At 41.1% G+C, this 27,177-nt stretch overlaps 1 protein-coding gene across 1 annotated transcript; it reads left to right on the top strand.

Moving 5' to 3' along the window:
• On the top strand, positions 1-27,177 carry LOC109928453 (peptidase inhibitor 15). Its single transcript, XM_020528390.2, has 6 exons — positions 1-315; positions 611-914; positions 18,561-18,679; positions 21,260-21,392; positions 21,492-21,607; positions 23,179-27,177. The coding sequence occupies exons 2-6, from the start codon at positions 642-644 to the stop codon at positions 23,312-23,314; spliced, it is 777 nt and encodes a 258-aa protein (XP_020383979.1). The 5' UTR covers positions 1-315; positions 611-641; the 3' UTR covers positions 23,315-27,177.

The following is a 27,177-nucleotide window of genomic DNA, read 5'->3' as shown; positions in this document are numbered from 1 at the left end:
GGCAAGTGAGAGGGGCGACAATGAAGGCATTAGGTTTCCAGATGATAATATACTGATTCAGGGGCCACGAAGAGTTAAAGAGACACCATCACCAAAGAACAGGAGTTTGCCTTCCTGAACCATTCTGCCGATTATAAAAGTCCCAAGGACACTCCAGCAGTGTAAGCCCCTCTCTCACAGGGTTTCTATCACGCCCCATCCCACATCACTGCCAGCCTTACCTCACACCGATCGCAAAATACTTCACAAGCCTCCTTCCAGAAGGACTTTGAAATTTGGAAGGACATTTTGCCAGTGTCTGACTACATGCAAGAGGTGAGCTAAATTTATCTTTACACTAAATAACATCAAAGTAAGAGATTCGAGGAAAAATCGTCTTTATAGAAATTTACGTTGACCAGTAAGGCATATACGGTTTATTTTTTTTAATTGCTAAACGATTATCTGAATGTTTCCACTTATTTGCTTTCGAGGAATAATGGATGCATAATGTATTGAATGGAGGATGTGTCCCCATCTCCACTGAGTTACATCCAAGTGACTGAAAATGTTAAACTACCTGCACATTTTATTTTTGTTTTCCTTATTCAGTCTAACATCTGCTTTGCAGGGCACCGCTTTTCAATTTTTGACTGGCCATCATGAAGCTGTGCTCCACACTGTGTCTGATCAGGTTACTCTGCGCCCTGCATGGAACAAGTGCTTTTGTATCTTCAGTGAATGTCTCCAGCGTGTTCCTTTCGTCAAGCTTCAGCGATAAAGCGACGTCCGGGAGAAAAGACCTGGGACCCGGGGATGTCCCGAAAGCCAGGCGGAGACGATACATCTCCCCGACTGATAAATCGGTTATTCTCGATTACCACAATAAGGTTCGAAGTCAAGTCAACCCACCGGCTGCGAATATGGAGTATATGGTGAGTGCCTTGTCTCATTTCTGAACATCATCCCTCCCAGCTGGGGTGCCTGCTCATCAATCAGTAAATCTGAAGGCTTCAGAACGGACACATGTCTAACGCTGATTTTGCTTCACTGTTCTTAGTAGCTTCGCACCCCCTGCCGGAGAAACGCTTTCAAAGCACGGCAAATGCAATGTGATTTTTTTTCAAATCCCTTTGTTCAGTTTCAAGTTCCCGGGAATAAGACAAAAAGGGGGATGTGAACGATTTACTGGCGCACAGGAAATGAATTACTGTTAATGCTGAAATAGATTGGTGTCGGATTTCATGTCCTTCTATAAAGGGGAATTTCACGAATACAAATAAGTTCGTTTGTCAGTGTGTGTGCATATGTGTGTATGCACCTGTGTGTTTCTCTGTGTCCACAGGTGCCTCTTCCAGTGTATATGTGTGTGTATGTACGTGCCTGTGTGTTTCTCTGTGTCCACAGATGCCTCTTTGTGTGTGTGTGTGCGCCAGTGTGTTGGGAAGAGTCATCAAAAATCAGAAAACAAACTCTTTGGGAACTATTAAAACCTGTCAATTTCTTCACATCCACTGGAATTAAATGACTTGAGGTAACTAACAAACTCCAACAAAACTGCTGATGACCAAAGTGCAGACAGTCATGCAAAGGCATTCAGCCATTACAGTGATGGCATGGTTTTTCCCACCGTAGATGTCATCGGTATGTGGCCATCAGTTGGTACCAGAACTAGTTTGCACCTGTGTCCTTGTTGGCCTGAGCACTCGCCACCTGTTGCTCACTGTCCCTTATTTGTCACCCCTTTTCTGAACCCCCTCACTGGTTCTCGCCTGTTAGCCCTTGCAAGCCCTTGCTGCTCATTTGCTACACTTATCGCATTGGTTTAATGTGGTAGAAATTGCCCTGTCTGTTGTCTGATCACACACTGTGTAGAGAAGACTCAACACCAGGTCAGTCAAGGATACACAGCAGTGACTTGCTCAGATTCCTTCAGCAGCACCTTCCTAATCAATGCCTTTTACCACCTACAAGGACAAAGGTAGCAGATACATGGAAACAACAGCACCACCAAGTGCCTTGACTTAGAATTATCTTGCTGTTCCTTCAACTGTTGTATAGTCAAAATCCAGGAATTTACTTCCAAACAGTACTGTGGGTATACCTGCATCTCAGTTTATGTGGCTACCCATCACCAGCTTTAAGAGCAATTAGGGATGGGCAATAAATTCTGCCTAACCAATGAAAGCCACATTCCATGAATGAATAAAATAATATATGTATATTGACCATTTAAATTGCCAAAAGATAATCCAGTCTTCTGTTAGATTAGATCGTGGTGCTTTTTGAAACATTACAATCACATCTTGAGACGGTTATTTCAGGGTCTGTCAGAATTGCGCGATTCTAAAATATGCTTAAATATTCCCATTTTTATTTAAGAATTGCAAGTTCTTTTTTTCAGAGAAGAGGGTATGGCAGTGTTTGCAATTTCTATTTCTTTCTTTGCTAAGTCTTCTGTGCCATCTTTCATGCAGGCAGCTCTCTGGCAATGTCAGGATGGGCACTGCACCAATATCTGCGGGAAATGCACCCTGTGTAGTGCCAGTGTGACAAAGTGCAGGCTTCCAAGAATAGCATAAAAGTAAGAGGTTTCGAGTCACCACACTACCAGGTGGACGGTGCTCCTGTGCAAATGCATTTCATGGGGTTTGTATGGGCAAATTATTACAACTACCAAGCTTAAAAGATTATGGTGATCTCATTTGAGCAGGTTAACAGCTCATTAAGTTTCATGATGCAGCTCACACTTTTTTTTAACCATAATTAAAGCATAAGTGTTGAGCTTAGGGAGGGAGTTCAGGGTTGTCCTCTGTCTCTTTGGCTCTCTCTTTGTTTCTGTTTAACGGTCTCCCTTGCTCTTTCCCGCCTTCCCTTTAAGATTCTGGAACAAGCATTGCAATCTGAGTGTCTTTGAGTCAGCCAAATTCCTTGGAGTTAGTCCAGTGCATTACTTTTCCATTCTAGTACTGTCAGTTTAAATTATATTTCTTTAGAAAAGACAGAATGAAGGGGGTTGTCGTGAAATCAGCTTAATTTCTCATTACAGGTAGGTGTTTAATTTTAAAATATGTTATGTTCATTTCATGTAAATTAAGGGGAGCAAAACACTTTGTATCTCATAATCTGTTGTCAACAGATCAAATCTGATTTCCAAAACTAGATATTTACAATACTTGTTTCTTGTTTGTAGCTTCAGAAAATAACACTGCCTAATTATGTCCAGAACAGATTAATACTTAAAAAGGGTGCAAATGCTACTTTGTTTTTTTGCTTTTGTTGAACTACATATAGCACTGGATTTTCAAAGTTGACAATTTGGAACAGACTCATTTTCCCCGTAGATAGTGGCTATAAAGCTGGAAAAACGTTGGTGCTACTGGTGGATGCATATTTATTGCCATTTTTTGCCTACTATTTTAAGTCAAACATGAGCTCACTTGCAATAAACAGGTTAAAATCATGTAAATGCTAAAATGTCATACACTAGTATCACCAATGGTATTTATCAGTTTAATCTGCGAATAACCATCTTTAACTCCTTATGTTAGTTGAAAGCAGGCCAATTGGAAATGTTACATCAAATGAGCACTAAATGAGCATTTGTTTGCTTTTGATTGGACTGCTGGAGGTTTCTAAAAGCCCTGTGACATTGCCAATATTGAAGAGCAGCTGGTTTGCAGCTTTAGAAAATTAGACCACCAACAAACGGATGGTAAAAAGGGTGTCAGCCTTTCATCAGCATCATTTGTAACCATTTCTAGCAGAGATTTGAATGTTTACACACGGTAGCAAAAACAGACTTTAGAAGCGACTGAGTCGAAAAGGTCACAGAAATGAGGAGAAAAACTGAAAGGACAAAACATTAGATACAAAGAAGGCAATAACTTGAATTACAGAGATTTGACCAGCCAATTCTGTAGTATCAATAAACATTGACCCCTACATCACACGGGTTGATAATTACTGAACCATCCCTATGAAAGCCAAGTTACAAAATGTTTTGCCCATCCACATAAGGTTGTTGTTAACCTTTATGGTATTAAAGGAGGTTGCTCATTGTCCTAATTACAGTATAACATCACATTCTGAGTGCATGGTGTTAACATAGGTTCGTGTACCAATGCAGAAACTGAAATTTGGATGATATAGCAAATTAAAATTGGTATCAGTGAATACTTTGTCAAAATGTTAAAAATACAAACACAAGCTTAGCTATCAATTGTACTGCATGTATTTGCAGTGGATGGCGTACATATTCTTATTTCAATGTTGGGGCAATTACATGTGTAAATCAGAGCCATCCTCTCTTCAACACCTCACCCGCAGTTCCCATGTGAGCTAATGTTGTTAAAAATCTCTTCAACTTGTCAAGCTTTTCTTGAAAAACAATCCTTGATTCAACATCCTTGAATACTACCAACCCATCTCCAGCTTCCGTTTCTTTTCTGAAGTTGTTGAATGTACACATGCCTCCTAAATCTGTTCCTATCTTCCAGGAGCCTGATGCTTGAATCCCTCCAATCATGTTTCTGCCTATGTCACAACACTGAAACTGTTTTCATGCATGTCACAAATTACATTCCAAGTGACTGGGACCATTGTAAATGATTCCTTCTCATCCTACTTGACCTGTCTGCAACCTTTGACATGGTTGATGACACTATCCTCTCCACTGCCTGTCTAGTGTTAACCAGTTGGCTGGGATTACTCTCACTTGGGATTCATTCTTATAACTATCTGATGATAACCAGAATATTACTTGAAATTGCTTCATTTTTCTGCTCCTGCAGTGTTATTTCTCACGTTCTCAAGGATCTAACCTTGGCAACTTTCTGTTTCCCATTTACGGACTACTGTCTGCAGCACCATCAAAAAAAGCACAACGTTCGTTTTCATATGTACGCTGACGATGTCCAGCTTTAATTCACCACCCCCTCTCTCAGCTCCTCCGCTGTCGCTAAATTATGAGGCTGCTTATCTGTCATTTGGTGTTGGATGGGCACAAATTTCCTCCAATTAAATTTAGGGAACATTGAAGCCATTGTGTTCAGTCTAAGCTCCAAACTTTTGTTCCCTCGCCACTTACTCCATCCTTCTCACTGGCTACAGTCTGAGACTCAACTCAAATTTGTTTGCGAACTTGGTGTAGTAGTTGAGAGAGGTGAGTTTTCAATCTCACATTTTTCCTTCATGGACAGTCTATTTCCATTTGTGAAACAGCTGACTTTGTCCCTGTCTCAGTTCATCTGTTCCTGAAACCTCATTGGGTGCCTTTGTTACCTCCAAATCTCATGATTCCAATGCACCCTAGCTGGATTCCCATAACCTAGCCTACAAAATGCTGCTTGGCCTGCTGTGTTCATCCAGCTCTACACCTTGTTGCCAAAGAAACTCTGCCTATATTCAAATTTACAGCAAGACTTTTTCACCCAACACCATTGTGCTTTCTGATTTACATTGTCTACCAGGTTTGTAATGTAAAACAGAAGTCTTCAAAGAGAATATTACAAAAGGCAAGTTAAAAGTTTTTTTTAAACTTTTCTTTATAATGGAACCCAAAGCCAAAGAGTGTTGCTCCAAGTTTCACCCTCAAATTATGAGCCATTGCATGCCAATGCCTGTTTACCCTCCTAATCAGGGTGGGATGGCCGCTCAGTGATTAGCACTGCTGCCTCACAGCGTCAGTGACCCAGGTTCGATTCCAGCCTTGGGTGTCTGTCTGTGTGAAGTTTGCATATTCTACTTGTGTCTGCGTGGGTTTCCTCCAGGTGCTCCAATTTCCTCCCATGGTCCAAAGATGTGCAAGTTAGGTGAATTGGCCATACTAAATTGCCCATGGAATGTGTAGGCTGGGTGGACTAGCCACGGGAAATGCAGGGTTACAGGGATAGGGGTAGGTGGGTTGGTCGGGTTAAGATGCCGTTCGGAGGGTCTGTGTTGATCTGATGGGCTGAATGGTCTTTTTCCTCAGTGTAGGGGATTCTATGATTCTAGTCTCCAAGCTGAATAACCTAGCTGCTACCTATGGTAAGACAGCTGCCTCTGTGAGCCATGAATGATGCCCTCAGCTCACTAATACTATACTAACAAGGAGGGCAGACCAATTTGGATTGTCCTACCTCCAATCATATTGCTCAGCCCAGTGCTTTGTGTATTCAGAGACTGTGCATTTGCAATGAATGCAGAAAAGTTGTTTCTCTGAAACAGAGGGCTTCTGTCTCAAGTAGCAATTGGCAACTGCAGCCTCAGAGGGGTTTTTGGATACTGCATTCTATATAAGACTTACCAGACCTATAAGGGAACCTATAAGACAGATCAACAGAGGAATAAAATCAAAACATAGGAGGATGGAAACATCTGCAGAGGCAGTGGAAGAAAATAGAGGTCACTGGAGCAGAGGACCCTCTAGTTACCCAATTGGACTGAAAGGCTGCGTTCGTCCTGACTCCAGGTTGTTAGAGATCGAATGTATGACCCGAGATGTGTGCCAGAAACACCTGGATGCCCTGTTGCATTGCCTTTGTGGGAATGGCCCAGTAAGTTTGAACTTCTGATGGGCAATTGCCCTACTCTCTGGGATCCTCTGGAAAAGTCTCTCTCTGTGTTAGCGTCAGAGACTTCGGACAATTCTGTTGTAATCCCCTGGATAGTTACCCAGGAAATGTCAGACAGAAAGAGCCATATCTAATTCTTGGGTAGCTGTACAAAGCAATCACCCAAATTCCCCTCAACAGCCTGACCCACCCTGTATGACCTGAACTCCCCTCCTTGACCCTCCGTCTCATCCCTTGACTCTTTGGCTCACATACTGACCCACTGATTCCCCTCCTCCTGATCATCCAATTCCCTCCAATTCTCTGACAAACGCTCCCCCCCCCAGCCCTTTCTGACTGCGGCCTGACAATCTCACTCACCCGACTCCCTATCTGATGATGTGACTCCCTTGTGATTCCCCCCCCCCCCCCCCACCCCCGACCCAACGCCACCACCCTAATACCTTGTCATCTACCATTCCTGCCGCTCTACCCACTTATAACCCTACCCAGCTGGCATAACACCCACCTACCACCTTTCTACCCTAGCACCGTGTCACCCTATCACTCCAGCTTACGTCACTCGCTGGCACATTGAAAAGCTGGTTAAATCTCCCAAAGCTTTGCAGCAAGTTTTTGAAGGAATTTACAAGAAAACAGCAGCTGTATCATAAAAAGTGGCAGCAGCTTGACTTCCCCCGTGGTCCAGCAGGATAAAAAAAAGCTCCGATTCAAACTATGCTCTACAGTCCTGAAGAGGTCAAGTTCAGAAGTCCCGATCATGAATTCAGAGCTCTGACATCGCTGAAACAAATCAAAGTGGATGGTAATCCATCAGCAACTGTTGCCGCTTGGAAGACTTGGACAAATAAGAGTTTCAGATTTCCAGCATCCTCGGAGTTTCGCTTTTGTTCGAGTGCAAAGCTGCAAGGCTGGTGCAGGAGTCAAGTGCTCATTGTGCTGGGGCATAGGAATCAATTGTGGGAAAGTGAGGGCTATATACTGCAGGGACGTGACTTCATCTGAACAGAAACAGCATGCATTGTCAGAAATGGTACAGTTATCCTGACGGAGGTAGTAAATAGAGCACTGAGGGAGGAGATGGAACAGAGAGAGTCTAGGTTAAGAGAAAGGCTAGGGAGAGAACTAGGGAGCTGGAAATCTGAAAATAACACAGAGAATGTTGCTGAAACTTAGCAGGTGTGGTAACATCTCTGTGGAGAGAAAAAACAGTTAACGTTTCAAGTCTGACATGACTGTCTTTCAGAACTCAAGTATAAGAGAAATGAAGCGTGAAATCTGACAATATTCCAATAAATAGAGCTTTTGAAAGCTGTTAACACATCAAGTCTTAGAATAAGGGGAGGCGACGGTCTAGTGGTATTATCACTGGATCATTAACCAGAAACTCAGGTCATGTCCCAGGGACTCATGTTGGAATCCTGCCAGGGCAGATGGTAGAATTTGAATTCAATAAAAAATGACGATTAATAATCTATTGATGATCATGAATCCATCGTCAATTGTCAGGGAGAAGAATCCATTTGGTTTGCTAATGTCCTTTAGGGTAGGAAACTACTATCCTGGACTAGAGACTCTTCACTGTCCTCTGGGCAATTAGGGATGGACAATAAATGCTAGCAGGGCTAGTGGCCCTCACCTTGTAAATGGATTTAAAAAATATGAGGAGAGGAGAAAAGAATCTATAAGAAAGTGGAATGTGGAAAGTAAGAAAGCCAAAAAAGAGGATCAACATAGCTATAGTCAATCAATGAGGCTAATGAAAAGTCTATAGTGGACTGGGAAAGAGCAAGGCTTAGTCAGATGAAAGGAGAGATGATACAATGGACGAAAAGGCTTCCTTCACTGTTGCAAATTTCTGTTATTTCCAAGTTTACAATATTCATTAATGGAGAGCAAAATTTCCACTAGAAATGTGAAGTTGGAAGATTGTCCATGAAATATCTGTTCCTTTTCCCTCTCAGAAACATCACTCTTCTACTTTTCTGTGGTGCGCAAAATTGCAGGAAGAAAGCAAATTAGTTTGAGCATTGATCTCCGGCTCTCACAATTGGTTCCATGGCTTGCTTGCTCGGCAGCAGGCTCTTCACAAACTTCAGCTTCACTGTACGGTTATCTACTCGAATTTGCTTTCAAAAACAATATATATAGCCCACACAGAGAGCTCCCAGTAAGCTGTATTTCCACTTTTGTCATCCTGTTCAGTTCAACTCCAGGCGATATCTGACCTGTATCTCAACACTTTCCTGACTGAAATCATTCTGCGTGTTTGTCTGCTTCCTGGTCTCCACTTATTTACCCCTCTGAACCCAACATGACCCGATTTGACCTATTCACATGTGTCAACCCCACAACTGTTGTCTGCAGCACAGCTGTGTGGCTGGTACCCAAATCTGATGCAATCAAGAAAACAAATGAGTGTGTGAAAATAAGTCCAGGGGAGCTGTTTTTAAAAGAAACTTGCAATGTTCCAATTTAGTCAATTTTCAGGATTATTCCCTCAATTGTAATTGAAGCCTTTAAAAACTGAATTGGTGTATTTAGGAACAAGTTCCATTACAAAATATTTACTGCCTGATTCAGAATGTAAATTTTAATGACGCTTTATAAAATAATTTGGTGAAAGAGCTCCGATAATTCTCTTAAGCTTAAATTACTTAATGGTTAAAATGTGAGTTTCAAGCTTAAAGGAACATTTTTTTTTGTTGAGCAATTAGAAAGAGGTAAATGGCCCTTTTGAGTGTGATTGAAGAGAAATAGATGTTGCCAAATGGTTAAAGGGGAGTGAATCTGTGAAGCAATATGGAGAGCAAAAGCTGAGTACCTTGTTTTGAAAGAAGGAAAGATTGCTTTTTGAAGGGAGGAGGTGAGGTGAAGTGGGAAAACAAAAGGCTTATATGAGGAAAAGGGATACTTCATTGACCAAGAATGGACAGCACAGTGGGCCTTATGGGTGGCACGGTGGCTCAGTGGTTAGCATTGCTGCCTCACATCACCAGGGACCCGGGTTTGATTCCACCCTTGGGTGACTGACTGTGTAGAGTTTGCACATTCTCCCTGCATCTGTGTAGGTTTCTGCTGGGTGCTCCAGTTTCCTCCCAAAGATTTGGATTAGTCTTGCTAAATTGTCTGTGATGTGCAGCTTAGGTGGGTTAGCAAGGGTAAATGCAGGGTAGCGGGTTGGTTCTGGGTGAGAAGCTGAGAGGGTTGGTGTGGATTTGATGGGCCAAATAGCCTCTTTCCACACTGTAGGGATTCTATGAGTTGGGAGGAGATGGGTTTTCATGGGAGGGTGAGAAACTCTTGGAGGAGAGATCATGTTGAGTAGAGATTGAGACTAGACAAACTCTGTGTGAAAGAGGTAGAATACATTCCTCTTTTCCCTTCTCATCCCAATATAAAGAAAGGCCCACCTGTTGTAGAGAGGAGAAATCGAGTTAGCCACTGTTACAGACACCAAGATTGGCCTTGTTTGCTGGTTGGGCAAGGGAGAAGGGTCAGGGCCCTGGAGAGATGGAAAGAGACAGTGAACCTGTTCAAGGACAGAGAGAGAGAGAGAGATATCTTGTTGAATGATCGTGTCTTTTGCTGGGAAGGAGCGTGGAGGAAGATAACTATTGAAGGTATCAACAGCAGAGAGGAAAAGAGATCCTGAAAGAGGAACTTCAATAGAAGCAGATACAAAGGCATGTGGCACAGTGGTTAGCACTGCTGCCTCACAGCACCAGGGACCTGGGTTCAATCCCAATGTTGGCCCACTGTCTGTGTAGAGTTTGTGCATTCTCCTGCTTCATACAGTGTAGAAAAGGCCTTTTGGCCCATTGAGTCTGCACTGACATAACTACTACTAAAAGTATACTAATCACAATTTCCTGCACTTGGTCTCATATCCTTGAATGTTATGATATTTCAAGTGCTTATCCAAATATTTTCTAAAGATTGTAAGGTTCCTGGCCTCCACTACCTTTCCAGGCAGTGAATTCCAGATTCTCACCACCTGTTGAGTGAAAACATTTTTTTCCCAAATCCTCTCTTAATCTCCTGCCCCTTATTCTAAAACAATACTGTCTTGTGATTGACCCTGCAACCAAGGGAAACAGCTGCTCTCTATTCATGCTGTCCATATCCCTCATAATCTTATATACCTCAATCTTTTCCCCCCTCAGTCTTCTCTGCTAGGGTAAAGAAAATAATCCAAGCCTATCAAGTCTCTCCTTATAGCTCAATTTCTCCATCTCAAGCAACATCCTGGTGACCGTCCTCTGTACCCCCTCTAGTGCTATCACATCCATCCTGTACTGAGACGACCAGAACTGCATGCAGTACTCCAGTTGTGGCCTGACCAATGCTTCTGCACAATTCCAACATTACCTCCTAGCCCTTATACTCTATGCCATGACCGATGAAAGCAAGTGTCCCATATGCCTTCTTAACTACCCTGTTCATGTGCTTTGCCAACGTCAGGGATCTGTGAATAAATACTCAAGATCCCTATGTTCCTCTAAGCTACCCAGAGTCCTGCCATTCATCAAATGCTCCCTCGTCTTGTTTCTTCTTTCAAAGTGCATCACCTCGCACCTAGCAGGGATAAATACCATCTGCTACTGGCCTGCCCATCTAATTAACTCATCTATATCTTCCTGTATTCTACAACCATCTCTACCAATCTTGGTGTCATCTGTAAGTTTGCTTAACATCCCTCCCACATTTTCATCTATATTGTTTATGTATACAATAAACAATAAGGGTCCCAGAAACAAAAACAGAAATTGCTGGAAAAGCTCAGTGGGTCTTTGAGCATCTATGGAAAGAAATCATAGATGCTGCCAGACTGGCTGAGCTTTTCCAGCAATTTCTGTTTTTGTTTCTGATTTACAGCATCTGTAGTTCTTTCGATTTTTAAAAATAACAGTCCCAGTGCTAATCCTAGTGGTACACTGCCAGACACCAGTCTCCATTCACTCAAATGGCCTTCTACCACTACCCTTTGTGTCCTATTATTGGGCCAGTTTCTGATTCACCTCGCCAAGTTTCCTTCAATTCCATATGCTTTAACCTTCTCTATCAGTCTCCCACATGGGACCTTGTCAAAAACTTTGCTAAAATCCATATCAACCCCATGTCTGTGTGAGTTTCGAATGGAAGTTCCAGTTTCCTCCCACAGTTCAGAAATGTGCACGTTAGATGGATTGGCCATGCTAAATTCCCATAGTGTCCAGGGATGTGCAGGCTAGGTGGATTAGCTATGGGAAATGCTGGGTTACAGGGATAGGGTGAAGGGCGCTGGGTCTGGGTGGTATGGTGTTCAGAGGTTTGGTGCAAACTCAATGGCTGAATAATCTCTTTCTGCACTGTAGGAATTCTATGATTCAAAGTGGTCAAATTACTTTGCAGATAGGAAATAGGTTTCAGCTCTTGCTAAGGCTGAGATAAACAATCCGAAGAATCCTTGCAGAAATTCACCATGACCTGTTTTCAAATTTTCTTCACACTTTGATGAGCAAGTTTCATTAATGTTTCTGCCCACTTTTGAAGAGGGAACCTTTTGCATGTTGGGAAAATACGATAACCACCATACCTAGGAAACAATCCACTGGTCTTTTACAAACCTACTACATGGATTGTCAGAAATGAGGCTTCACTGAGATTTGAATTCAAGCCGCAGGATTCAAAGTCCAGAATGCTCACCATTATTGTATTGGACTCACAGCACTTCAGTCCGTTTCTGTTACCCTCTGGTAGTGGTACTGCTGCTTCGGTGGATAAGTAGTAGAAATTAGAATGAAAAATGTAGTACTACTTCAGCCTCTTGTCCAATTTTCACCAATAATTCAGGCAGATGATGCAAGTGCATTTTCAATTACTAAGTCAGAACTTGCTGGTAAAACTGGCAGCATTCATGGCGAGAAAACAGAGTTAACATTTCAGAACCTTGTTCTGAAGAAGGGTCACTGGTCCCGAAACGCTGAGTTTCCCCAGCTATTTCTGTTTTTGCTTCTGATATCCAGCATCTGCAATTTTTTTTTTTTTTTCTGTTTTATTACTAAGTGTTTTCAGGAGCAAAATTGTGTTTCATAGTAGATTTTTGTACCTGTGACATTTTGTGAATGCAGGTTGTTCATGAGCTTTTCTGTTGCAGAGAACAAATTGCTGTAGGTCCTCACATTTGGCTGAATACTGATGCAGAGCATTCAAAGGGAGCTGTGTATCCTCAGCATTTTTTTTGTGTGAATTTCCTTTATGAATATGTCTTTATACATTAGTATATACCACATGCAGCAGACCAAGGAAGGCGACTACAAGAAAAGGGATGTCAGGATGTGGGTCACCTTTCCCAGTTAGGCCAAAACCTCAAGCCATGTGTCGGGGTAGATGTTAAACAAGCATTAAGTGTCGATGTGTTTGAAAATTCAAAATGTAATTGCTACACAATTCAAATAGTGAATGCACCTTTATAATGTAGAACTCCAGTAAGAGGAATTGCAATTTTAAGGTCAGGTACCCATATTCCAGTTGGTAATACAAGGAACATTTGTCTAAGCTGTGACAACAAATAGGGTGTATTTTCATTGGACCACCACAAAAACACCGCGAGGAAAGGTATTAGTTTTTCCAAATTGAGGATTTTTATAGGGGAAAATGCGCGCCTGTCTTGACTTACTGACAAGGAACAGATCTTGAGGAATTTGATGCGTTTCTAATCCATGGCCTGACAAAAGCCTTTGAGGCCAAGTGTACAATTACTGGTGTGGTTGTGAACTTTCCAGGGTTTTCTTCTGACTCATAGGAATACTCCACGGCCAAATCAACATTGGCAGACAGATTTAACACACCCTCTTTTGGATTGCAACCATCGTCTTTTTTTAGCTACTCACTTCTGGCACTGTAAATTTGAAGCTAAGCAGGATGTCAGACTTTTCCATTACCATTAAATGGTGCTTGGATTAATCTGGTTGTTTGCTTGTTTCCTTTGTTCAGACTCAAAGGACTCAGGCCTGGACCAGGAAGAAGAGAAAAAAAATCCTAAAATAAAACCAAGAACTGCGGATGCTGAAAAATCTGGAACGAAGACAGGAATTGCTAGAGAAACTCAGCAGGCCCAGCAGTATCTGTGGAGAGAAAGCAGAACTAATGTATCTTGGGCCCAGTGACCCTTCTTCAGAACTGATAATAGCTAGGAAAAGGTGGCATTGATGCTAATGACAGGGGCTGGGGGGTGGGGCGTGGGGGGGTGGTGAATGGGTAGATGGAATTGGAGCCCAGAGAGAGAAAGAAAGTTAGGCAGTCAAAGGGGTAGTTGATAGTAAGCTAGGGAGGAAGAAGTATTGACAATGGGGACCCTAAGTAGGTGAAAATGGCTTGGCTATGCTGTATGTAGCCCATGTCATGACAGGGCCTGGCATGTGGGAATGGAGTGTGGGGGTCGGTAAAGGACATGGAAGAAGATGGTCAGGCTCTAAAATTATTGAACTCAACATTGAGTTCTGAAGGCTGCAGCGTTCCCCAAGCAGAAGATGAAATACTGTTCTTCCAGCCTATGCTGAGTCTCACTGGAGCACTGCAGCACTCCTGAGCCAGAAACATTGTCATGGGAACACAATGGTGTATTGAAATGGCAAATGGATGTTTGGGGTCATTTTTGCATGCAGAATGTAGGTGTTTAAAAAAATAGTCTTAGTTCCTCTCTGTGTCCATAAGAGTATTATCTGAAATGAAAGAATCTTAAATTACGGAAAGATTCCATTTGGCTGATTATATCTGTGCCACTTCTTGGAAGAACTGTCCAACTTAGATCTCAGCTTTGCCCCCAATACTTTGTTGTAGATCTCAATAAAAGATAGCATAAATGGGAATCCAATGGTCTTGTATAGGTCTATTAATAGTGAAAGGAGTGATGAATGGTGGGCTGCAGAGATAGTAATCAGCAGTGCTATTTGCCCCCAGTGAACCAATATAAGTCTGGTGCACAAGCAAATACCAAACCACCGCTCCCCCACTATTAAATTCTATTAAAGTGTCATCTATTGGCATCAGATGATGTATAACATGTATGTGTACTTAAAATGGTATTCTCTGTAAGGAAAATGCTCATAGGACTCTGGAGTTTTGTGTATATAGCCTGTATCAACTTCGTCAAAATTATTTCGATGGATGTGGGCTTTTCTATTACCCCCAGCGATCTTTGCTCATCCTTAATTGTCCTTGAGAATATGGTGATGATCTCCATTGAACGTCTGCTGTCTATGTGTTGTAGCCCACATTGGTGTTAAAAGATAAGTTCTCAGGTGTTTCCCGAGCAACATATTGTTCCAAATCAGAATGGTTTGTCGCTTGAAGGGAATGTAGTGATGTCCTTATTGTTATTCCCAATTGATAGTAATGCTGACTAGTCAGATCTCAGAATAAAACTGGCTTGATAGATCATATATTTAATTTTTTGGTTACTGAAATATATTCACATGATCCTGCAGATATTCTCTAACAATAGAACATAAATTTTTTACAGAGAAGAAGGAAAAAGCAAATGAACCTACATATACAGAAGATAGTCAGAAAGATCTTAACACTGACGTTAAAACAAAGTTTCTACCTGTTTCTCATTGCTATCTGTTACAGAGATTCAATCCCTATCTCAGCTTTTTTATATATTTAAAGTTAAAATTAAGTCTTGAGTCTTTTCTTTCTTGAACTGTGGAATTAATTTTGCAATATCTGCCCACGGCTGTGAACTTTTCATAATTCTGTTGTCCAACACTTTTCCAGGTCTAACGACTTCCAGACCTTTAGTTAAACTATCGTGGGTTAGAAGCTTCACAAGATAAAAAGTATTTCTGCCGAGGACACCAGTACCCTCAGCGATTTTTGCTCATCCTTAATTGTCCTTGAGAATACCCCTTAAGGTACCCCTTAATCAAGATCAAGACTTAACTCTGGGTTCTTCTGAACTCAGAATTTAGACTGCCTGTTCTGAAGTCAAAACTAAACTAATTGCGTTAATGTTTTTACTCTCTAACATAAGCTGAACAGTATAAACATTTTACCCATTAATGATGCAGGAGCTCTGCCAGATATTTGACTGAAGTTGCATGAATTCCTAGAAATAATGTATTTAGGTCACGGATGACTTTGCAAAACCTTCACAGGACAAACCAAAACTCACTTGCCTCTATCATTTTTGAAAAATCCAAATTCCAAAATGATAAATTATGCACATTTAGCAAACTATGCCCCTGCCCTTATCCTTCTAGTTGGAAGAGGTCACAGGTTTAAGATAGCATAGGTGCTAACACAGGGATTTAAGTTAGTTACTGCAGTGCATTTTGTACATGGTACTCACTGCTGTGACTGCATGTTGATGGTGGAGAGAGTGAATCCTCAAGTGAAAGGATGAGTTGTGAATTTACTGGGCTTGAGCTGGCGCATGATGTTTGTAAATGACTACAAACTGCGACTGAATATAATTCTGCTACTGTTTATAGCCCACAGCACCTCATAGATGCCTAGTTTAGATCTGCTTTGTCTGTTCAGTATGTATCCATTTAGCATGGTAAGAGTGACACACAAGGCAAATAGCAGAGATTTGGTGTTAGGTTACCATTTTGAATCATGCCGGTACAATTAATATCCCCTTTAAACACTCCCATCTGAGTGTGTGTTCAGCTACACTCATACCCAATCCACCCTTCAGCATTATTTAAAAGACCAACTTCCTGTGATGTTTTGATTTACTCTTGCTGGTGTCAAGTTATTGGAATACAGTATTAATATAGTTTTGCCGGAAGTTTCCTAACATTTTGGATTTTCAAGGGAACGATGTTGGATCTGACACGGAAATCACAATGTAGGGTTATAGCTGGAGCCTCTCCTGGGTCACAACATGATTTACACACTTACAAACATACATGAAAATGTATGATTTGGGAACAAGAATAAGCTACTGGACCACGCCAGACTATGATTCAATAAGACCGTGGCTATTCTAATTGCTCCACAGTCCTGCCTGCTGGCAATAATCTTCCACTGCCTTGCTTATCATGGTTGTATCTACCTCTGCTTTAAAAATGTTAAAGCCTCGGATACCACTACTTTCTGAGGAAGAGAGCTTCAAATACTTGTGACTCTCTGCAGGGAAAAAAAGTTATTCTGGTCTCTGCCTTAAATGGTTGATCCATTACTCTGATACAGTGACCCCTAATTCTAGATTTTCTTACGAGACGAAACATCATGTCCACATCCACCCTACCAAGGCCCTCAGGATCTTGTATATTTCAGTCAAGTCACCTCTTAATCTTCTACACACCAGCAGACACAAGCCAGGATATGCACCTTGGAGCCCTGGGATGTTGCAAAGTATTTCTAGTAAGTTGCTGTCAGACAGATCCTGCAAGTCCCTTTGAGTGCTGGTACCTGCAAGCATAGTGGCAGCAGTCTGAGTCTGGTTAGCATCAAGCATGGCTCTTCTTAGCTCAGTCTTCATTCCATTACTGAGATATTGAGTGGTTTCTGTCTTTCCTGCAGAGGATATTGAACCGTGACCACCAGATGTTACACTGCTGGGTCCATAAGTGCAGCTGTGGCATTGGCCAACAATTTCACATTGACAAGGATGGGTATCCAGCACTATGCACCAAGTGGGATCCCGACACCTTTGTGCTTCTGTACGGTGGTAACGGACTCTTTGGCAGGTCCATCAATGTACCAAATACCTCATAACTATGTCAGATCAAGTGATGATGCTTCCACATTACAGGCCTAGTGTTACTTTCCCTGTTCCTCATTAGGCTGTAGTCACTGGCCAGGCAGCAATCTTTGGTTGCTTGAAAACACAAATGCAAAAGGACAAGGCTAAGGGTTTTTGGGTGAAAATCAAGCATTTACAATCACACCATCTGTAGCTTTCACTTCACAACAAATTGTGGGATGAGAGTGAGATGGAAAATAAAGCAAGAATATACTGACATCGTTCATGGTTCTCAGTCACACAAGATGCAACATAGCCATCTTCCAAATCCGATGCCATGATGTGCAGAGGACTTGGTTGTTGCAGGTATACCTGTCTCCTTTTTGCTTCTACCTTGGCTTCTCCTGTTATGTGCTACTTTGTCCTGCAAGAGAAAGGATACGATGTGAGTGGGCGCCTGCCAAAGCTGAGTAGCTGGATGCATATGGAAGCAGTGACAGCCAAATGTAAGGCTGCTAGCATTAGGACAGTGGAAAACTTACGTGGGCTACCTGAATGTTAGGTTTGAGACCAGATTGCTAGCAATTGCTAATGGCAAGTGCTGGTATGTAGTGTATTGAACAGCCTGAGAGCTTGCTAGCAGAGATATATTCACCGATCTTAACTGTATGCCTCAAATCATTGAACTTCTTGTGATATAGCACACAGGTCCAAGGTTAGCTTTCAGGATTTGTCCTAACTGGTGAACTGCTCCCATTTCCTTTTCACGTTTTGCCTTCAGGCCATAAATGTCAACAGTGCAGAAAAAGGCCCTTTGGCCCATTGAGTCTGCATCGGTCAAAAACAAGCACTAAGTATTCCAATCCCATTTCCAGCACTTGGCCCACAGCCTTGTATGTCTTGGCATCGCCATCTGGCTGTCTGTGGAAACATTGTGTCTCCTGACCTTTCCATGTCCTGGGCTGCAAGCTGAAATATCTTAGATGACGATGCAGAACAAGATGTGTTGCTGCCTGTTTAAATTGGACCTGAATCTGGGCAATTGCACATCCTGATCACTAAGTCTGAAACTGAACCTGAACAAGTTGTTATATCATTGTCTTTCTTTATGAAGCACAGTAGCCAGTGGAAATTTACCATAATGTAAATGATGTTCATCGGAATGAGAAAAGCTATTCTTACGTATAATGAACGTGATCCTTCACTGAAAATTAGAATGGAAAATTAAATATTAAACAGGAGTATCGTTTCTGTGGAAGAGAGTTGTATATCATAGTGGTGGGTAAAAGCATAGCATTCATTCACAGTTTTGTAAAATGAATTATTTCTTTTTGTGTTAACAGGTTTGGGATGACAATCTGGCAAAGTCTGCTGAATCATGGGCTGCTACATGCATCTGGGACCATGGACCATCGTATCTACTGAGATTTCTGGGACAAAATTTATCAGTTCGCTCTGGACGGTGAATGTTTAGTTTTAAAATTGCTCCCCTTGAAATGTGAACTGAATTTTTTTTTGTATGCAGGTTCACCTCTCAGTGCTACCCTAGCTGTGTAGATCAGGACAATTTCCTCTTTTTTTAGGGCATTTGTGATTCTCAGCCACAGAGATAGAGCCCACATGATTAGACCCAGGCCTCTTGGACCAGAAAGTGGGATGGAACATCCTGGAGCATAAAGTTTCAGGACTCAATTTTTAAGTCCCCAGTGGAGGCAGGGGGCCGTTGGATTTCACACTGGTGTGTCAGTTCCCTGGCTCTGTTCCACTTCTGGGTCATTTTCCAAGAAATGGGATGGAGTAGCAGCAGGCTCCCTCCTCGCAAGTGATGAGCTGCCAGTAGAGATGGGTTAATGACCATCTAAGGCCTTTTCTTGGAGGCTGATTGGGATTTTTGTTTTATAGGGAAAGGGACAGCTCCATTCAGGCAGTCTCAAGGCAACAAGCTGGATTTATCCCTATTGGTGATAGGCTCCTATTTTTTTGTGTCCTGCCCTGCCTGCTGGAGCCCGCCCTGACCAGGAGCTCCTTCCACACAGATTTTTTAAATTTAATTCTTAAAGAACTTAGAGAAAGGCTACCTCCATCAGGACTGTCCTTTACCTACCTTCTCGTCTTACTGCAGCTTCCAAGCTGAGGAACTCCTATTGATCTTCCAGTTTTGAGACCCCGTTTTCCAACCTTAATCAGAGCTCTGATGATTCATTTTCCAGTTCAGGGAAGAGCCAAGATGAGTGGCTGTATCCCACACAGAATGAGTTATTGACCCCTACTTAAGCCTGATAGACTGTTCCTCCAACCTATAGGGAAAGTTAAACCCCTGATCTTTACCCACTGTCAGCTACTGATGAGCTGGAATGCATATGTGAACATGTAGTAACTGGCTAAGACTTGACTATGACCTGTTATTTTATTCACTTTGGGGGATGTAGATGTTGCTGGCTGAGCCAGCATTTATTGCCCGTCCCTATTCGCCCTTGTCAAGGTGGTCGTGAGCTGCCTTCTTGAACCACTGCATCCATTTGCTGAAGGGAGACCCACAATGCGCTTAGGGAGGGAATTCCAGGACTTTGACCCAGTGACAGTGAAGGAACGGCGATATATTCTGAAGTCAGGATGGTGAGTGGTTCAGAGGGGAACTTGCAGCTTGTTATGATTAAGCAGCCTTCTAACACTCAGTGTCTCGGATCTCATATGAAGGGTGAAGTGATAGTCACTGTAGTCCCAGAGGATAATAAGGCTGCTGTCACATCACGGAGAGAGACAACTGGTGCTGGTGAGGAGGTAGTTAACAACCATGAAACTGAATGTCAGCAGGAAATAGTGCTAACAGAATGGGAACAAGGTTTAACATTATTGCCCATGTATTCCTACATCAGAAGTGGCAGATTATGGAAATTAAAAATATTGCTTGCCTCCAAAGATGTTCACATCACAACTACTGTGGCACCCTAGTATTATGTTCCTTTAAACCAGGCCACCGTCATCTCTGAAATCAGCTCACTGGTGCAACCAACTAATTTATACAAAGGGAGCAAAACAAATGGGATTTTGGTTTAGGTTTGCATGCACCTTCACAGTCGCACTGTGCAAATATTTCCAGACGAAACACATGTCAATATACTAAGAATTCATGTTTAATATGTCTCTTATAGTTGTAGTGATGAAAACAAAATCATTATTGAAATTGCAGCTTGTATCTCTCTAATCTGTTAGCCTTGGAAGCAGTCCTTTTCTGCACCAAAGAATTTGTTGGGCCGTAAGAGGTCAAGTGTATTGAAACTGCAAATACTTTAAAAGCGAAGACCTCAGCTTGACTTGTAATAATCACTTGCCTAATCAGTGAATGATGTTTCAATTGGCCACTAAAAAAATGGATTTAGGGTATCCAACCTGGAGAAAATGTGATGAAAAATACAATGAATAAAGGTTATAGTAGAGCCTCTGGAAATTTGGAAGTCCTCTGGTTATTAGACCACAGATATTGCTGGATAGTCCAGCCTTTCCTTTCAAATTGATTTGCATGGACACAAGGCCAGCAGATGAATAAACAAAGCACTGGTTTAATGAAATTGCTGGTTATAATGGATGACCTGCAGTATAATTTCTCAACTATCTGCTGGGTTCAATTGGTTCTTGTGTTGTCCGATTCAGATAATTGAAACCCCACGGCAGCATTGATAGAATACTGTATTATCAGAGATACAAGATTTAAGGTTGAAATGTTTAACCAGGGCTCTGCCTGTCTCAGTGGTTCAGGTGGATGTTGACGGCAGGAAAACATGTGAAGAAGAGCAGGGTGTTATTTTAGATTTCTCGATAGACATCCATCTGTTAACCGAAGCTATCAAAACCGATGTGATTGCTCATTCATCTCATAGCTTGCTGTGGAATTCTGTTGTACACAGTAACAGGCACTGGACTTTATGCTGGATGAAATGCACAAACAGATGAAATAAGATGCTGTAAAAGTGGAAATATTTATTTAGTTTACAGCTTTGTTGACTTTGTAGCATGTACCTAACACACTTCTTTCTATGTATAGCTATCGAAATATTCTACAACTGGTAAAACCTTGGTACGATGAAGTGAAGAGCTATAGTTTTCCGTATCCTCGTGACTGTAATCCTAGGTGTCCCCTGAAATGTTACGGACCAGTATGCACGCACTACACCCAGGTACAAATGCTTACTATATTTCTTCTAACTTACTTTTAATACAAAGTTTCATTCAATCATATTGTGCAATAACTGAGTAAAATGCTTGTCATTCCTTAGATGGTTTGGGCAGCATCCAATCGAATAGGCTGTGCAATCCATACATGCCACAATATGCATGTCTGGGGGTCAACCTGGCGACGTGCTATATACCTCGTTTGCAACTATTCTCCAAAGTAGGTGTACAGATTTATTTCTAATAATAGCATGATTTCCTAATTTCACCTGTATTGCAAAACTGTAGATATTTAAGTCTTCATCATTTGGTGGCACGGTGACTCAGTGGTTAGTACTGCTGCCTCACAGCGCCAGGGACCCGGGTTCAGTTCCACCCTGGGCAACTGTCTGTATAGAGTTTGCATGTTCTCCCCGTGTCTGCGTGGGTTTCCTCCTGGTGCCCTGGTTTCCTTCCACAGTTTAAAAATGTGCAGGCTAAGTGAATTAGCCATGGGAAATGCAGGGTTCCAGGGACAGGGTAGGCTCTGGGTCTGTGGAATGCTCTTTGGAGGGGCAATGTGGACTTGATGGGCCAAATGACCTGTTTCCACATTGTAGGGATTCTATGATTCTATGATTTGGATTATATCAGCTACAAAGCTACCAAACTTCCACTCCATTAGAGGGAGTTCCACTAGAATGAAAACTGGCAAGGCTTTTAATGCAGGAAAGTTCACTTTTTCAGATTACCCCCATATAGTGAAAGCAAACCATTACCTTTCTGTATTAGCACTTCTTACCCTCTTTTAAATTTGCTTGTTTGCTGGATCAGATGTTGCTGATCTGGTACAGTTTCTGCGAAAGGTATGATACAAAATGTTAGTCTTTCATCACCAGTTCCAAAGATATTGGAGACAGCTGTCTCTCCTTTCATTTGGAGAGAATGGTTTGTCAAGTAGAGGTTTCTAAATACAAAAACATGTAGACATACACTGTAGGGAATGGGGAGCTTTAAGCCCAAGGGCAGGCAGTTTTGAAAGGGGAGGACAAAATGTTAACAATCTGAATCTTGGCATCACTTTGTCTTCATGATTTTAATGGAGACAATCCTGGGGGACAGATGATCAACTCATTCCCAGGAGGTGGATTGACATGTATTGTAATTATGCTGTGTGTTAAACATACAGAGCATGCAGGAAAACCCTGATATTTGTGGTATCCAGCAGTGTACCCAGCAGTGATTCAGGCTCAGAGAGGGAGCCAGTCCACAAGGGAGTGAGGGCAGAAGGGCCTCCACTGGGCAGGGATCATAGGTGGGGTGGGACAGCTGAGGTCAGCAGCAAGGGGAAGGGGCATGACTTTCAGCAGTCCTGCTTCCCCACCTTCCCAAAGCCAGGGCCCTCGGTCAGATAATGGATACCTGACAATGAAGGATTCCAAGGGAGGCATGCCTCTCAACCACTGCAGAGTGAAGTCCTTAAGCAGATATTAATTGCCCATGGAAGGGCCTTAATCAACAGTGGGACATAGCTTCCTACCGCAAACCTAATTGGGGCTGAGGTGGGAAGATGACAGAGTTCCTACTTGGCACCCCACATTCAGTTAAAGGCCCCTCTGCCTCCTGAATCCATGGTTGCGATTCCCAAAAGGTACTCCTGCTCATAGTTACCTGAAATGTATTTCTAATAGAAAAAAACCCACCCAGAAATAAACAAACATTGAATCAGCTCGATATTCTTAAAAAAAATTATTTAACTTCATTGCCAATGTACTTTCACATCCTCGTAACTTGCTTTGGTGTTTTCTTTAGGGGAAATTGGATTGGGGAAGCTCCATACAAGGTTGGAGTGCCATGCTCAGCCTGTCCACCCAGTTATGGAGGAGCCTGCAGCAACAATCAGTGTTTCCCACGAGTAACCTCAAACTACCTATACTGGTTCAAATGATCCGTTAGGTTTATGGAATATGCTAGTAGCACCACATTAGGATTCCTCTACAGAGTACTAGTCAGCTGAAGGAACTTTGCAGAACATATTTTAATTAATATACCCATTACTATCACTGAAAGTTTTGTCTTAATGGTATCATCTTACAAAACACTTAACATTATCATTGTACTGCTTTTAACTTTCACCAAGTTAGCTCTTGTAGAAATGCAAAAATGTATTATATCAACACAAGGCACTGTATTTATGGAGAAAAAAAACAGCATGATACTGCAGAATATTGCTACCTTTTTATTTACAGGTGAGATTAGAAAGCAGTTTGCCACAAGATTTGTGCTTGGATATGGTTTAATGTTCCTGAGTTGGAAAAATTGTTCATTGATTATCCTAATGGGTATGTGTAGATTTGCACCTTGGTTACTGTTAAAACATGAGGGTCAGTTAGATAAGCTAAAGAATGTGCTCGTAGAAAGCAGTATTTACATCAATTCATAATTTAATCATCTCTGCCCTGAGTAATTGAGGCAGTCTATCTATTAAAGCTTCTCATGGTGCTAAGAAGTTTATTTAAGAAACCTGCAATTTCAGAGGGTGCACAGTTCTGTGTCAGGCATTACTTAAAAGTACTTATCTAAGGTATTAAAGTATGGAAAAAAATAAGGGTGCTTCACATCACTATGATCAACATTTTGATCATTTACCAATTTTCCTGTAACAATGGGAAATTATAAACTGTAGCTCTTGGCAGCTCAAACACATCAACACATCTGTAGGTTCAGGTAGCACATGAGCTGGCCTCTTGTGCAAATTAACAATCTATTACATTTCTACAAAACGTAGGAAGGATCATACTCATTGTCTCTAGCTGCATGGATTATTACTTTTCTGCTTTGAACTCCCAGATCATTAATGTTACTGGATCTTTATTGCTTATTCCATTGATAATACTTCTCCAGTTTTGACTTAATGCCTTTTCCCGACAACAAGTTTTGAAGCAATGAAAGCATTTGTTTAGCATCTTTGATTTTCCCTAGGCACTTTTGTCTTAAAATCCCATTCGTGATTAATACATTCAGAGAAACTGATTAGAAACAACAACTGCTTGAGCAGGTTAATCGCACAATCATATGTGTATGCAGTTCACAACCACCAACTCAAGGGCGTCTCAAAAGGATGGGCAATAAATACCAAGACAGTAGCACTCACATCTGATGAGTGAATAAGAAATAATGTTTGAAGTTTGATGCAAGTTGCATTTACTTGGAGTTTTGACTTCTTTGCTTGCATTTTCTCGGTGCAATTCACTCAAAATCGGTACATCCAGTGCATCAGATTGTAGAATTTTAAGCAAATTATGTTCAGTGGAAATTATGTTTCTGCCGACTTTCATGCTGATTTCAAAACGTTCTGCCAGTAACCAACCTTTACTATAAAACTGTACAACACCTCCTCTAGACCAAATTTATTACCATTGTGACTTTCCAATAATGGACATTCAAAAAGGCTGAAGAAGCAAAGTTATTAAGAATGCCATATTTCAAAAGACTTTTTTCCTCATTAATGAACAAACTATAATATGACAACATATCCAGAAATAGTCAGCTTTTTGAAAAAAAGATTCTTTGGTTATGTAAAATCAGCTCAATATAGGTTTTAGACTAGACATAGGTTAATTAAAAAGAAACAGTATTTTAATCAAAGTTCAGATGTATTAATAAAACTAGTGTGCTACATTTGTGATTAATTGGCACCAGAAGGAGATGCCAATTAACACATGGAATTGTTCTCCATTGAATATTAATGTTTTCTGGGGGCAAGGAGATTTTAGCAGACAAAATTGAAGAAAAGAATAATCAAAAACTGCATGGTAACAGAAATGACTTTGTTCCACATTTTCTTTCATTTCATAAATCAAGTGCAGAGGGTCCAGAGACTAAGCCAATGCACTGAAGATACACTAACTGAGGAACTTCAGTACGGAACAGGCACAGGTACAGATGTGATCATTGCACTGTCCTGTGGTCTATTGACAATTTATAACAGAAACATTCAGTAACAAAATCCATTAACAAGCATTTGATTCTGATGGACAAGGAATAAAGCATTTCCCCGTCTAAAAAATGAAGAAAGTAGCCACAGCCTCAGGTGTTCCTTCAATAGAGCCATTTCATAGTTACATAGTACAGATCGGTACATATTCTACAGATTGATACGTTTTGGATACTGAAATTAACTTTTTAAACAATTGCTAGTACCAATTAGTACCTTGCATCATCAAATAGAATAACTGAAACCAGGCAGAGTATGTGCCTGTACAAACACCATTTAAGAGTAATTATTTTGCCAGTTTTATATCTTAAGATTACACTTGATAAAAAATAATTATTTTGTGAACCATTAAAATCATTTAGGGACAGCAGAAGAAAATGAGTTTGTTTACTTGAAAGAACAAGGCCATACGTCAGACAATACTAGGTTATAATTCAATAGGTTTATTTGAAATCACAAGCTTTCTGATCGTTGCTCCTCTGTCAAGTGACAAAGGGACAGAGCTTCAAAAGCTTGTGATCTCAAATAAACCTGTTGGACTATAACCTGGTGTCATCTGATTTCTGACCTTGTCCACCCCAGTCCAACATCGGTACCTCCACCTACTTGAAAAAACCTTCATCTCTTTGATCTGGCTACTTCACACCTCGGATTTTGCTTTTGGTTGATATAGTTCAATGTATTTTTGTTGGCAGTCACAGACTGAACAATTAATGTTTATAGGTTTCATTCATTACACTTCACAGATACGATAGTGGGATTTACAATAGGTGTGGTGGGGGGGGAATGGGATTTAAGCTTTCATTCAGCTCACTATCAAAGGTATATAGAATGTAACAGCAAACTTAGGCTCCTGCCCACATTCTGCAAGATCCAAGGATAACTGCCTGAAGTTAAAAGTTTATTTTGTAGAAATGCAGATGGGGTTCTGATGATATAATATTAATCCAAAACTGGATAGTAGAGTCAGACCTGGGAGGTGGGCCAGCAATGGACCAATACTGTAGGCTTTTTAAGCATTTTCTTTCCATTTTTGTGTGGGTTGTGAAAAGCAAATTGACTCCTCCAGATTGCATAAGTGCCTTTGGGTCTCCTTTACTCTGTGTTCCTTTTCCCCAGGATCATTTCTGGCTCCTGGGTCTTCATTTGAAGCTGCTCTGTTTTCACATTTAAATGGATATGTCATTGAAAACATATTGAAGTAAAATTCTGTTTTTTAAATACAAAATTAAAAACAGATACAAAATAGTCAGTATTTTGAGCTACACAAAACTTAAATTAGTCTTTCAATTACATTGTATGATATGTTAGCCCTTAACACATTTGTCTACAATTCCTTTTCCACGTTTTATCTATTCTAGACATGATAAATTTGCTATTAAAATAAGAAAATAATATCAGTGTTGAATAATACGGGTGATTCAAAGTCATTGCAACTTTTTATGATAGACAAAAAATTTGTAAGGTAAAAAACTGACAGCCAGTCAGATACCTGCATTCACATTCTCATCTAAGTTAAAATTACCCTTGTACCTGTTATCCCAAAATAATAATCATTAATGAACTAACAAAGTTGAGTCCCGTCCAAAACAAAGTAAACTATTTGGAAACCTGGTTTACATTCTTAAACAGTAAGATATATATTTGTTAATCCTGTTTCATTTTATATTGCATTGAAACTGATTTATTGTATTTGTATTTAAAATACTTTTGAAAGATTTGTACTTAAACTGCAACACCATATATAAATCATCCATCTTGAAATTCACATACTGACATTGATGGAAACGCTGACTGTTTGTATATTAAAATCT

This window comes from Rhincodon typus, chromosome 4 (genome assembly GCF_021869965.1).
Source record: "Rhincodon typus isolate 14 chromosome 4, sRhiTyp1.1, whole genome shotgun sequence".
In the NCBI taxonomy this organism is placed as follows: domain Eukaryota; kingdom Metazoa; phylum Chordata; class Chondrichthyes; order Orectolobiformes; family Rhincodontidae; genus Rhincodon; species Rhincodon typus.
This window is presented reverse-complemented; position numbering and strand designations above follow the sequence as displayed.